The following is a 15,024-nucleotide window of genomic DNA, read 5'->3' as shown; positions in this document are numbered from 1 at the left end:
GTTGAGAAAACACCTCAGCCACAAGAATCTAGATTCTAGAATAAAGTATTATTTTAAGTGAAACTTATTGTAATTAATTTACATAAAAAGTGTTTCGAATAAAAAAAGCAATGCTGTTAAACACATTCAACTGAGATTAAAACTGAAATTTTAAATATGGACTTAGTATCTGTCTATACTTGGATTTTAAGAGATTCATATTCAAGAGATAAATATCTTGATTTACATATCTCATAAAAATAGGATAAAACACCTCTTTCATGTGTAAGATTACTATATCTTTTTTTTTTTTTTTTTTGAGACAGCTGTCTTTTTTTTAGTGACACTCTGTCACCCTCACACAGCTCACAGCAACCTCCAGCTCTTGGGCTTAGGCGATTCTCTTGCCTCAGCCTCCTGAGTAGCTGGGACTACAGGTGCCCGCCACAACGCCCAGCTATTATTTTCTTTGTTGTTGTTGCAGTTTGGCCAGGGCCAGGTTTGAACCCGACAACCTCAGTATATGGGCTGGCATCCTACCCACTGAGCAACAGGCGCTGCCCAGATTACTACATCTTAAAAAGAAAAAAAGGCATGTCTTGATCACCCTAAATGATTATAAATTACTGAACTTGGATTAGATCTTTCTATCTCTATAATGTCAAACAGAAATGACTGTATTAAAAGATTAGAAGCCTGCAGTTATCACATAAAGTATGGATCTAGATACTTCAAATAAATTTCTAATATGGTAACCATTTCAGATTTTTACTGTTTTTATTTTTTTATAAAGAAAAAACAAGTTTAGGCTTGGTGCCCCATAGCACAGCGGTTATGGTGTGAGCCACATACACCGAGGCTGGTGGGTTCAAACCCAGCCCCGGCCAGCTAAACAGCAATGACAAGTGCAACAAAAAATAGCCAGGTGTTGTGGCAGGCGCCTGTAGTCCCAGCTACTTGGGAGGCTGAGGCAAGAGAACTGCTTAAGCCTAGGAGTTTGAGGTTGCTGTGATGCCATGACACACTACCGAGGGTGATATAGTGAGACTCCGTCTCCAAAAAAACAAAAACAAACCCTACCCCCCAAAAACAAGTTTATTAAAGTAAGAAAAAAAAAAGGCTGTCCCATAGACAGGGCAGTGGCTATCTTTCAGAGCAAGAGTAGCCAGATTTTCATTATTTTTAAAGCTAATATTTATCAAGTGCAATTTTTGTGCCAGTTAATATTCTATGTACATTTCTTTATAAACTGACTTAACCCTTACCACAAACTCCATGATGTATGTACTGTATCTCCTATTTTATAGATACAGAACCTTAGCGTAAATAGGTTATAAGTAACATGCCTAAGATTTGAGCCAAGGATTTCTGATTTTAGAGATACGAGACCTAGAGAGTCTAGGAGTGCTAAAGTCTGAGCTTTTATGATTAATACAGCCATTCAGAGAACAGAGTAGAAAAAATATTTATAAGTTGATATCTGTTGTGAAATCTCTCTATCAAGTTTTCTCTTTTTTGTGTGTAATGTACTCAACTAGAATTAAGTATTCTTTTAACACTAGGAATGCTACTAAAGAAAAAACTATCTTTATCTTGGGAATAGTATTTGTTTATATACTATTTTTAGTCAGATAGGTTAATGCTGTACTTTAGTAATTTTTCATTTACTTTAAAATAACATTTATTGATGTTTTGCTATAGAAGTAAAACTTCATGTTAGAAAACCAGGAAAAAAGGTGATGGGTAAAGAAGAAGTTAAATACCACCTGTAAAATAATCCTGCAACTGAAGTATTCTTTATAGCTCATTTCAAATTATTACTTTTCTCTGAGAGGCCAAGGTGGGTGGATGGCTTAAACTCAGGTGTTTGAGACCCACCTGAACAAGAGTGTGACTGCGTCTCTAAAAAACAGCTGGGTGTTGTGGTGGGTGCCTATAGTCCCAAACCACTAAGGAGGTTGAGGCAGGAGGATTGCTTGAGCCCAGGAGTTTGAGGTTGCTGTGAGCTATGATGCCACGACAGTCTACCCAGGGATTTTATTTAAATTTAACTAATTTAGAGATAATAAACAGAATTTCTAGGCGGCACCTGTGTGGCTCAAAGGAGTAGGGCACCAGCCCCATATGCCGGAGGTGGCACGTTCAAACCCAGCCCTGGCCAAAAACAGGAAAAAAAAAAAAAAGATTCAATAACAGAATTGCTAAACCTCAGGCATGTCCTCTTGGCCTTTTTAAGTGACCTGACCTAATACTGTCATTTCAGAAAGCATACTTTTACTCCATGAAAGAGTCTAAAATCACAGCATATTTCAGCCTGCTTCACATTTAAGTCCATGACATGTTTATATAATTTATCTTCCCTGGAGGTTTTGCTTTTTTCACTTGTTCCTCAGAACAAAATAAAATGTTTTAATCATATCATTAATAGCACGACAGTGAACTCTCAGAATCTAAATTCAGATAATATGTATATTAGGAGCTACTCTTTCTTGATAACATTCTTCACAAAGTTCTGTGATTTTGTTATAGAATGTGTCAACTTTTCACTGCTGGGATTCTAGAATTTTTCATCAATATTCTTAGTCTTTATGTGTTTTAGACTTGCATTTTATGTCACCAAAAAGTAATATATTTGAATAATTTTTTCTACATGGAAATAGAAAGTATGTCCAAAGATGTTTTTCTTTCTTTTTTTTATTTCAACAAGTGTTCTGAGACAAGAGTCTCACTTTGTCACCCTCCATAAAGTGCTGTAGTGTCATAAGCTCACAGCAACATCAAACTGTTGGGCTCAAGTGATCCTCTTGCCTCAGTCTCCCTAGTAGCTGAGATCACAGGCGCCTGACATAACACCCAGCTGCTTTTTTTAGAAACAGAGTCTCACTCTTGCTCAGGCTAGTTCCGAACTCCTAAGCTCTGGTAATCCACCAGCCTCAGCCTCCCACAGTACTAGGATTACAGGCCTAAGCTACCATGCCCGGTCCAAGGATATTTTTCTTTAGCCCTAATTCCTGAAATGATGACTGGGAATGGAATTCTAGGTTTAAAATAAATTCCTCTTTGACCACAACACTTAAAGTCTTTCTTCAGTTAAGAGACATTTTCTTCAATTAAAAAAAAAATACTTCTCAACATTTGCTCTTTTTGAAAGATGAATAATATACATGCTAGGTATTTTTTAAACTATTTTTCTCATATTCTAATACCCCTGTTTTCCATATGTTTCATATGTTGCCCTTTTCTTAGGTGTCAAATCAGATCCTTAGCAATGTTTACTTCTTTGGTCTTTTATAGACTATTACTTTAGTAATCATACATTACTTTGAATCCCCAGAACTTTCTTGGTCTCCACTTACTCTTTTAATGACAGCAGCTTTTTGTTGTTAACTGTTGGTGGATCTATTCCTCTCTGTAGCCTCCAAGGATAGTGAGAACTTATCCTTCTGCTTCCTATATTATTTAAATTCTCCAAGATCAAGTGTCGTTTCTATATCTTGGGCCTTCTTATCTCTCACCCAGTTGATTTTCCTGAAATCTCTGGACTTCTTTTCATATCAATAAAAGGAATAATTTGTTTCCTCAGTGGCTTTGTGGAGAATCTCCTTTGAGAGGCCTAGTTATAGTGAACCGTAGTTATCTCTACTCTGTCTTCAGCTGAGTCTGTCCCCTGAACAAACTGACTCTTGAGTTTAGGGTATTTTGGGGGCTTCATTGGGAGTAATATTCCCCAAACTGCAGCAGGCCTCTCCTGTCTCCTACTGAGTGGTCCCTTTGTTATGCAACAGTTCCCTAATCAAATTTATTTAAGGATTATGTAAATGTTACTTGTTATAGCCAAACAAGCAGCAATTAGAGAAATATATCTACATCTTAGGAAACAAATTTTTACAGATTTTACACCCCCAAATTCATCGAGAAATGTAGCTTAGAGACAGGAAAATGTTAAGTAATTTTAAAAAGTCTTTTCTAAATTCCCATTTCTAAATCTCAAGTCTCCAAAATTAAGGTTAGATGTTTTCATTCTACTTTATAAGAGAAGAGCAGTCATACATTTATTTGGAAAAAGTATGCTAGATGAGAACTTATTTTCACTGGTACTCCTATAGTAATACACAGTATATTGGTAAGAGAATTACATTTAAGAGTTTAGGGGTGAGGGAGGAAAGGAAGAGAATATAACCAAAAGCTGAAAATACTACTTTGTCTCAAAGCAAAGTAGTAGTATGTAAGAAATAAAATCAGGTAGCACAGCACTGTATCTACTCCCTCAATTAGTCATCATACAATGCCTTTCTACTAAATCATCAGTAACACAGAAATTGACTCTATGAAGAATAATCAAGATTTTTTTTTCCCTCTGAAAACAGGATTTATATCACTACAAAAATTTTGATGTCACTAAAGGAAACTGACAAAAATCACCCAGTCTCAGCTATTTCATCATGAATATATGCATTACATGGAGGTCCTTTTTTACCATGACTACATAAAACATTTTTCTGTAGACAGGATGATATAGCTAAAGCTGAACTCATTTAAATGTATCCATACATAATTAATATTTTAAGCCAAAGGTCTTTTTTTTTAGTGTTCTGCCCAAATGTACCCTTAATAGAGAATTTTAGTTTTAAATATTAAGCAATATCTCACTACTATAATTATGTGACAGACTCACTTTAAGTTGGAAGGCACTTGTAAAAATTCAGTTTTTAAGGAAAATCATCAAGCTAACTAACATTTTAAACTAAAAATCTACTACCTTTGATATTTTGCCATAAATAACTTTACCTGTTGGGGGCAAATACACTTCAGTTTTTGACTCCTGTTTTTATGTGAACTTCAAAAATAGGAATTTAACAGACTATGGTTTTATGTACCATATACTTTAAAGGTATATTAACTGTAGCTATCCAGAGAATACTGCAGCTGCAGCCAACTTCCCATTTAGTTTTTTGATATTTGAACAAGTCAAAGATATTTTGACTTTTTTATAGACATTGGTAAAGAGTTAATTTTTACAGTGCTAGTAATTTAGGTATTCATAATTTCTTTCCTCTACTTAAAATTTGACATGTTTTTCTTTAAAAAGAAATTCTACCTGAAATCAGCAATTCTTAGGCTTTGGAACTAGAACTAGGCTTATACAATTAATCCACATTAAAATACATGATAAAATCTGTAGTTCTTTAAAGTAGTGATTTTTTTTTTTTTTTTTTTTTTTGCAGTTTTCTGCCGGGGCTGGGATTGAACCCACCACCTCTGGCGTATGGGGCCAGCACCCTACTCCTTTGAGCCACAGGCACCACCCTAAAGTAGTGTTTTTCAAAAGAAGGAACTGTGTTTTGTTTGCTAAAGATATAGGTAGAAGAAATCGGTGATACGCTACATATTTTAAAAAGTTAAAAAAATTAAAATTCAGAACTGTGCATGTACACCATATTACAAAGCAGAGGAGAAAAGGTAGAGCACGCAAAACACTATAAGATTTCTTCACTAACTGGTTATTAAGTAAAAGAACACCTCACTGCCTATCCTATGCTTAGCCCTCTGCATACAACAGATACTAAGTGCCTATTTCGTATTTTCTAAGCACTGACAGAAGGATATGTGAAAAAGGTACTAAACACCAGCAATCTGTTTACTGCTACTCAACAACTTTAAAAATAGAAAGGAGGCCGCTAACAGTACTAATTAAATAAAATAAGGTTCTTAGTTTATATAAATGAATTGTATAATAGGCCTACACCCATATTATCTAACAAATACACTGTATTTATTAAGACATGCCATTTTGAAAAAAAGAAGAAAAAATACTATTTACATTTTAACTTTGTAAGTTAAGGAAAAATCCTTTGTAAACTCCTTTAGTCTATACAAAATGTTTTACCAAGTCTAAATTTCTAATGTTCAAATTTGTTGATAGATACTTGGATACTCTAAAAACACTCTATATAACTTTTTCCTATTGTCTTTAAACTTCCAAAGTTAAAAAGTCTGCTTTATTTAAAACTTCTAAGGTGATGCTTCTTCCTACTATGATTAAACCATTAACATCACTGAATAGATTGGATAAAAAAATTTGGTATATTTTGACTTAAATAACTTTGGGGAATCTCTTGAGTTATTAACTGTTATAACTCCAAATAGTATGTACCAATAGTTATATTTTCATAGTTCCTGAAATATAAAACTGAGGAAGTTTCACAACTTATGACAATATACTTATATATATTTGCTATTTTAATACTGAGAAAATAAGGCTTCAAAGTACTGGTCATTTGTGTATTTTACAATACAGAAATGCACTACATGAACATCAGTGGGTAACAATGAATCACTGTATTTTTAAAAAGTCTCCTAATCTTACAGTAGACTGTAAAAGTAGCTTGTCTTTTTACTATAATATGATGGAGCATTTTCTCAATTAAGTTGAAGTATACAAGTGAAGAAAGTTTATAGTAGCTAAATAAAGCCAGGTTACTGGCAAACTCAAGAAAAGGTGAATAGAACAACGACGACATTTTAAATCTTGCCCACTGGGAACTTTATTTAAGTAATAAAAATCAGTGTCTGGCTAAGGTAACAAAATCTCTGCTTTGGCAATTAACCAGTATAATGAGGGGGCACTATCTGACACAGAGTTACCTACTTCTCCATTACCATAATTATGGTTTACAAGCAAGATGTAGCTCTCTGAATATGACTGAGCTCTTAGCATGGTACCAAGAACCCATTATTTGCAGCAAGCACTGTTATTAGACAGAATTTCTGTACAGGAAGGTAATGTAGAATTAGATTATGGGGAAAAGGCAGAAGTTAAGGGGAAAAAGACTAAAGAGTTAAGCAAATTTAAAAGTGCCACACATTTATATACAAATAAGCTATATTAACTAGGATATGTATTCCTGCATCAGTATTATAAATGCCTGATATGTACAACATAAAACTGCTACTCCAAGTGTGGTCCGTGAAGTAAGGCTGGTCTGCAAATTGTCCATTACTGACTGGTAATGAAATAAGGAGCTTGTACCAAAAGTGGAAATCAATTATGTCTCCAAGCACACTGTTTCTATCAGCTGGTATTTTTCCCATAGTATTTCATCCTTTTCAATGAAGGAAAGCAGTTCACTGATTTGATTTACATTCTAACACAAACTCTTCATCTCAAGGACTGTTAATGGTTTTTGGAACAGCTACTCTATGTGGCACTGGCATAAAGCACAATACTTAATTGAACCACTTTTATCTACTCTGAGTTTATTAAGTTCTAAAATTCATAGTTTTAGTTATTTCTCTATCTTTACAACACTTAAAGTGCATCTGTCACATGGATGACATGCTGTTATCAGATTGGTAACAATGCTATTAGACTTCACATGTAAAAGCATCTATGGGCAGTTAATTAATTCTTTATTAAATATTATATTCTGAATTTAGACTGGATGAAGCTGGTAAAGCTAAGTCTAACAAGGACCTCATGTAAATTAAGTAGTAAATTTTGGGTATTTTCATCAGTCTTTTTCAGTAACTTCAAAATCTTTGTATGATACTTACTGATGATTTTTGCATCATTTCTTGAGAGACTTTGATCAAGCAATAATTCAGGCACATTCACCATGTGGAAAATAAATATTCTGAAAAATCAATAGATAGCTGATGAACACATGGCACAATCAAGAAGATCAGTGAAAATCAAAAAGGTTTTAGATGTGTTCTGCTCTGTTTAAACTTTTAAGTTCAAATAAGATAGCTTTCTTCTTTTGTGGGAAAATTTGTCACAACAAATAGCAAGTTTATATAGGAAGTTTGTAACAAAAGCTGCTTTTTGCAGCTATAATTTTCTTAAGGGACCAAAATTAAAGACTTTGTAGCCATAATAAATAAAATTAATACACCATATAAAAAACTTTCTGCTTTTCTGCGCCCGTAGCTCAGCGGATAAGGCATCAACCACATATACCTGGGTTCGAGCCTGGGCCAGCTAAACAACAATGACAACTACAACAAAAAGTAGCAGGCGTTGTGATGGGTGCCTATAGTCCCAGCTACTTGGGAGGCTGAGGCAGTACAATCACTTAAGCCCAAGAATTTGAGATTGTTGTGAACTGTGACACATGGCACTCTACCCAGGGTGACAACTTGAGACTATCTCAAAAACAAAACAAAACAAAAACAAAACTCTCTACTTTTGAAACTGTATTATCTTACTTTCTCATGGAAGCCAATGCAATTTAAGCTATTGTAATCTGTTTTTGTTTGTTTCCTTTCTTTTTTCTATCCCTCTACTTTTAGAGAATAGCTATAACAATCTTAATTCTACACAGAACAAAGATGTTCAAAGAACTTTCAGCTAATACAGTAATATTTTGAAAGTAGCCACCTAGGGATTAATGGATGATTATGTTAATAGTACTTCTCTTCCCAGTGCTTAAACAACATCTCACACAAGTGAGTACTCAAAAATAGTTAATGAATAGTTGAGTGGAAAGAAAAGGAAGAGTTTAGGATGACTCCCAGCTATATGACATATAGTACATAGATGTATTAAGTTACCATTAAGAAAAATAAAATGGGCAGTACCCATAGCTTAGTGGGTAGGGCGCTGGCCACATACACCAAGACTGGCAGGCTAAAGCCGGCCCGGCCCAGCTAAAAGGGCCAGTGAAAACAACAATGACAACTGCAACCAAAAAAATAAATAAAAATAAAAAAATAGCTGGGAGTTGTGGTGGGTACCTGTGGTACCAGCTACTTAAGAAGCTGAGGCAAGAGAATAACTTAAGCCCCAGAGTTTGACGTTGCTGTGAGCTGTGACACCACACTCTACCCAGGGTGACGGCTTGAGACAGTCTTAAAAAACAAAGAAACAAACAAACAAAAAAACCAAACAAAACAAAGGAAAAATAAGATGACGAATGTAAATGGGGAGAAGTTCCATTTGGGTATTTTTTTTGAGATTTCTGTGAGGAAATCTAAGTGGTAATAATATCCACAGGGTAGTCAAATATGTAAGTTTGAAACTTAAGAAAAAGGTCTGAGATATTTTTCAAAGTCCTCATCATATGAACGGCAATTAAAAGTATGAGTGGCATTTATTTGGGAGAATATATAGTACAAGAAGGTGGTTCAGAGTAAAATCTTTGGGAAAACTAGCATAAGGGTATATGGGAAGGAAATGAAGAAAATATGAAGATTCCATAAGAAAATGGAGAATGAATAGTCTGGGAAGCTGAATGAAAGTCAAAGAGAATTATATCCCAGAAACAAAGGCAAGAGAATTTGAGGAGGAACATGGTCATTAGCGAATTGTATACAGAGTTTCAAAGGACACGGACTAAAATACAGTTAAAAGATCTGCCAGTGAGATCATGTGTGATCTTACTAAAAAGAGATTTCATGGAGGAGAGTCCGTCAACATACCTTAAGAAGTTTTGTTGTAAAAAGGATTAAATAAACAAGAATGCAGGGCAAGAGAAGGTTCTGCTGAGTCATATATTTATGTGTACAACAATATTAACACATGACTGTGTCCAGCTCTTCTTCAACCTCCTTTCCTTCCACCCCTATCATCACTTCCCCTATTACTAGCCCCCTCAACACATGCCTCATTAGGAGCCTGGTATACATTCTTCCAGATATTGCTCCATGCTTATAAAATTTTAAACAAATACACATATATCTACAAGTATAGGTTTTTAAACCACTACTCATTTTATGACAATGAGATAGAACTATTCATTTTGATTTTTCTAACTCAACAATGTCTTACCAAATTTTCTTCAAGTAACTGCAAATCCAAGCACTCTTTTTCCTGGCTACATAATAGTCCACGGCATGGTTGTATATGCCTTGATTTATTCAACCAATCCTCTAGTAATGGTTTTGTGGTGGTTTGTTTTTTACCTCTGAAGAGTACTATAGTAAACAAGATATTCCTAGAAGTGAGAATGAGTATTTTTAAGAATGTTTATGATAGGGCAGCACCTGTGGCTCAAGGAACAGGGTGCTGACCCCATATACCAGAGGTGGCTGGTTCAAACCCGGCCCTGGCCAAAAACTGCCAAAGAAAAAAGAAAAAAATATGTTTATGATGGCAAATTTTGCACTTAACACAAAAATAGAGTATTACAGAGACATTCTGTCTCAGCTCCAATACGCATCAATCTTTGACCAAATTACATCTCCATTCACCCATCCCTGTATCATTCTGAAGATCTCATTCATACCCTATCATTTCAGTACATATCTTTAAAATGAATAAGGGCTCTTATTTTGTTAGCTGTTGCCAGACTAGTTTATGAAAAAATAGTTAACAATTTTATTTACCACCCTTTTACTCTTCCCACTTTAAGTTGTTGGTTTATTGTTTCATTATTTCCTCTTAAAAGTGTAAGAAAATATACATATTAGTATAAAAACCACTTTGGTTAGGTACAAGATTCTTAAGTTCTTTTCGCTCAGCAGTCTGTTCTTTCACTATTACAGATTAGAAATACAATGCCTATCTGGCAGTATTTCTTTATGGGTAACCTATTTCTATGTATATTCAGTGCCAAGGAATTTAATCAATATATGCCTTTGTACGGGTTTTGTATGTCTGTTTTTAACCAATCCACCTGGAGCTCATAGGTTCAGGCTTTTTGTCAGCTCAGAAAAGTTTTCTTCCATTCTTTAGAAAATTGTTGCCTATTCTCTATTTTTTTCTCTCCCTTTAAAATTCCTACAGAAATCTATTATTCACATGTTGGCTCTATTAGGTCTCCTGGATCTATTCCCTAAATTGTTTGTATTTTCTTTCATGACTTTTTATTTTTGCTCTATGTTGTGAAGATTTTCCAGTCTAATAACTAAAGTCTCCAGTCTAACCATTTAAGTCTCAAAGTGACTATTCATTCCTCACTTCATCTACTGAGTTATTAGGTTGTATAATCAAGTTTTTTAATCTCCAGAAAGTGTTTTTGAGCTGTGCTTAAATTTTCTTAAGTGCCCATTTTTTTCTTATTGAAGTTGTATTTCCTCTAATAGTTTTATTTAGCTGCATTAGCATTCTGTTTGTTCAAATTGATCATTCTCTCACATTCTAGGTAACTTTGGAGGGTCGTTAGCTTATTGGAACCAAATGCTGCAGTAGCCCAAACGGCAGCTCCCCTGCAAGTGGTAGAGGGCAAAGTGCTTTCACCCTTGTGGCTGTGAATAAGCAGCTGAGGCACGAGGAAGCAGCTCCTCATTCTCTACTTCCAGGTCTCACACTTTCTCAGTCCTAATGATGAACTCAGCCTATAGATTCAGCTATTCCTTGGATTTATGGGTAAACAGAGGCCTGGCATAATCCCCAAGGGCCAGTCTCAACTCAGTAAACATTTCATGAACAATGTTTATATATGAAACATTTAAGGAGTTTACCGAGTGAAAACAGACATTAAAAGTAAATTGGCCACCTTCCCAATTTGCCTAGTTTTAGCTCCATTCATTAACATTTACTTCCTTCAAATATTAATGGCAACCCCTTACCAATGATGTATTTTCTCTATTCCTTCCCCACTTGCCCTCTATTCTTCATATTATTACTCCCACTTTGGTTGGGTGATAGTTTAGTGGAAGTCCTGACTATTAATGATCCCTTCTCAAAATCATGGAATATATCACATACAGGCTTTCTCCTTAACATATAATCTTAAGAATTTCTTAGTACTTAAAAAAGGTTTACCAATATCCTGGATCTTTTATGTCTAATACTCTGAGTTTTGAGAATAAATCACCTATTAAATACATGTTTAATATTTTAGTCTTTCTCATTTTTTAAAAAGTTTGAAATGACTTTTAAAATCATTTTTATTTTTCTCTACAGGTTTTCTTCCTTTTTGTTTCCCACACAATATATTTGTTGAAGAATCAAAGCTGTTTGGGTTTTCCACAATCTAAATTTTGCTCACTGCATACTCTTGGTGTAGTTCAACATGCTCCTTTGACCTTGGCATTTCCTACAACTGGCAGCTGGATCCTGAGGACTGATGAGACAAAGGTTTGACCCCTTTGACAAGGCCATAGTCTAGAGCAGGCATCCTCAAACTACAGCCTGCGGGCCACATGCGGCCTGCCTAGGACATTTATCCGGCCCGCTGGGTGTTTTTGCCACCGCTGCCTGTCCTGCTTAGCCGCCGACTTGTCCCGGGGCCCGCATCTGGTCCTCCAATGGTCTGAGGGATAGTGAACTGGCCCCCTGTTTAAAAAGTCTGAGGACCACTAGTCTAGAGTATACAAAGTTATTTCATCAGGGGGCATGTAATGTTTTCTATTTAGTATTAGCAACTATTGATGTTCAGTATTTCGATATATTAACTAATGAGGGATTACAAAATAGTCATATTTTAACTTTGTTTACTTTTTAAAGCTGGATTACACTTCTCCTTACCCATGATATTACCCACTGGCACAGAGTTCACATCAGAAAGGTAGGATAATTCTTCATACGATTAAAAAAAAAAAAATTAGAGACAGAGTCTCACTTTATTGCCCTTGGTAGAGTGCTGTGGCGTCACAGCTCACAGCAACCTCCAACTCCTGGGCTTTGGCGATTCTCTTGCCTCAGCCTCCCGTGTAGCTGGGACTATAGGCACCTGCCACAATGCCCAGCTATTTTTTTGTTGCAGTTTGGCCAGGGCCAGGTTTGAACCCGTCACCCTTGGTATATGGGACCAGTGTTCTACTCACTGAGCCAAGGCACTGCCCACAATTAATTTTTTTTAAGAAACAATTCTTGTTATGTTGCCCAGGCTGGCCTCACACTCCCAGGCTTAAGGGATCCTCCTGCCTCAGCCTCTCAAGTAGCTGAGACTATAGGCACATGCCATTGTGCCTGGCTATATGCCTAATTTTTAAGATAACAAACTGGTTATCATCCTTGGATAATGATAAATTAATTTTAAAAATTATCATTATAAGCTGATGAATTTAAACATTTTTGAGGGGTTTTAAACCATGGTATTTTATACCCTACTGAAGCTTACACTGTCCCATCTTTGACCAAGATGAAACAGCTTCAAATTGTATCCTAAGGCCTTCTGACAAGAATTCATATTAGTCTTTGATAGCTTCATTGAAATATGGAATGATAAGATATTCCAAGCTCATTTCATATATTTCCTGATTTCCCTGATTTGGAATCATCTTCTAAGAAGCCATAGTTTTAGCAGAAAGCATTTTAAGATCATCATCTCGCTGGGTGCAGGAGCTCATGACTACTGTTTTGGAAGACCAAGGCAAGAAGATTATTTGAGGCCAGGAGTTTGAGATCAGCCTGTACAACATAGCAAGACCTCGTCTCTACAAGAAAATTAAAAACAAAAAAGCAAGGAGGTTAAACATTAACAATATGGAAATCTGGGTAAAGGATACATAGAGGTCAGTATTATTTATTTTTCTAATTTTTTGTGTTTGAAATTAACTTCTAATAAGATAAATAATATATACAAATACATAAAATTCTCTTGCTCTGTTTACTGAAAGTATCTAAAAGCAATGTCTTAAGACAGTAGTAATAACCATTACTAGTTCTCAGGTTATGATTTTTCTTTTTTTGAGAGGCAAGACCTTGTTCTGTTGCCCAGGCTAAAGTACAGTACATGACAATAGTTCACAGTAGCTGCTAACTCCTGAGCTCAAGTGATATTCCCATCTCAGCCTCCGGAGCAGCTGGTACCACAGGCTACTGAGTCATAAAAATTAGAAAAATAAACAATACTAACATCTATATATCTGTTATCCAGAGTTGCTTATTGGTAATGTTTTACCTCCTTGTTTTATAATAAGCTTTCTCTCTATAGATAATACACACATATGTATATATACATTTTTTCCTGAAGTATACGAGGGTAAATTACATGTAGTATGGTCCTATAACCTGAAGTATACTTCAGCATTGTCTAGTATTTCCTAAATAGAAGGATACACTCTTCTATTACCAGGGTATAACTGTCAATTTCATAAATTTACATTGATGCAACACTAATCTACTGTGCATATTCCTTGTTAAATGATCTAATGATGTCCTTTATAATCATTTCTCCCCTCCAGTACAGGATCCAGTCCAGAAGCAGGTACTACCTTTATCATCTCTTTAGATAGTCTTTTTTGTTGTTATTGTTAGAGACAGAATCTCACTCTATTGCCCTGGGTAGAGTGCTGTGGTGTCACACTTCACAGCAACCTCCAACTCCTGGGCTTAGGCGATTCTCTTGCCTCAGCCTCCTGAGCAGCTGGGATTATAGACACCACAATGCCCAGCTATTTTTTTGCTGCAGTTTGGCTGGGGCCGAGTTTGAACCTGCCACCCTCGTTATATGGGGCCGGTGCCCTACCCACTGAGCCACAGGCACTGGCCACTCTTTAGATAGTCTGAAACATTTCTACCAGCTTTACTTGTCTCTCAAGACATTACCGTTTATTAATCTTTCATGACATTGGCTTTATTAAAAAAAAAAAATCCTCATGATTATGTATTCTCAGCTGGAATAACACAAAGTGAGATGTTATATCCTTCTCAGGATCACACCTAGGGCACACCATGAGCCTTTCTCCCTCCTTTGATAATGCTGATATTGACCATAGAGTCTAGGTGCCACTATAGTTATCTACTACAGAAATACTGATTATTCCCCTCACTTTTGATGTGAGAAAGCTATATAAATATCTTGTTTCAATAATGCTCTAGGTTTATTAGTCATTAGTGATTTCCTGCCTAACCATCCTACTATGACCAATATATTATCAGTAGTAGGGGCTGAAATTGACTAGAAAGGAGGCATAAAGGCACTCTCTGGAGTGATGGAGATATTCTGTATCTTGATGAGGTTGGATTATACAGGTCTAGGCATTTAATAAAACTCACAGAATGTCATATTTAAGAATTATGGGGGCCGGGCACGGTGGCTCATGCCTGTAATCCTAGCACTCTGGGAGGCCAAGGCAGGTGGAATGCTTGAGCTCACAGGTTCAAGACCAGCCTGAGCCAGAGCAAGATCCCATCTCTAAAAGTAGCTGGGCGTT

General features: G+C 35.8%; 1 protein-coding gene across 8 annotated transcripts in view; it reads right to left on the bottom strand.

Annotated features, from left to right (window-relative positions):
- Positions 1-15,024, bottom strand: part of ANKRD12 (ankyrin repeat domain 12) — a 116,723-nt gene that overhangs the window by 30,228 nt on the left and 71,471 nt on the right. The window contains exon 2 of one of the 8 annotated variants that reach the window (XM_012812180.1): positions 7,534-7,613. The exons of the other annotated variants lie outside the window; for them this stretch is intronic. Within the exon in view, the coding sequence (XP_012667634.1) occupies positions 7,534-7,597 (64 nt within the window). The 5' untranslated portion in view covers positions 7,598-7,613. The remainder of the gene's footprint in view (positions 1-7,533; positions 7,614-15,024) is intronic. 8 annotated transcript variants of the gene reach the window in all.

This window comes from Otolemur garnettii, unplaced genomic scaffold (assembly GCF_000181295.1).
Source record: "Otolemur garnettii isolate 467f Iridium unplaced genomic scaffold, OtoGar3 scaffold00193, whole genome shotgun sequence".
In the NCBI taxonomy this organism is placed as follows: Eukaryota; Metazoa; Chordata; class Mammalia; order Primates; family Galagidae; genus Otolemur; species Otolemur garnettii.
Note: the sequence above shows the minus strand (reverse complement) of the source record. Positions and strands in the feature narration are given on the sequence as shown.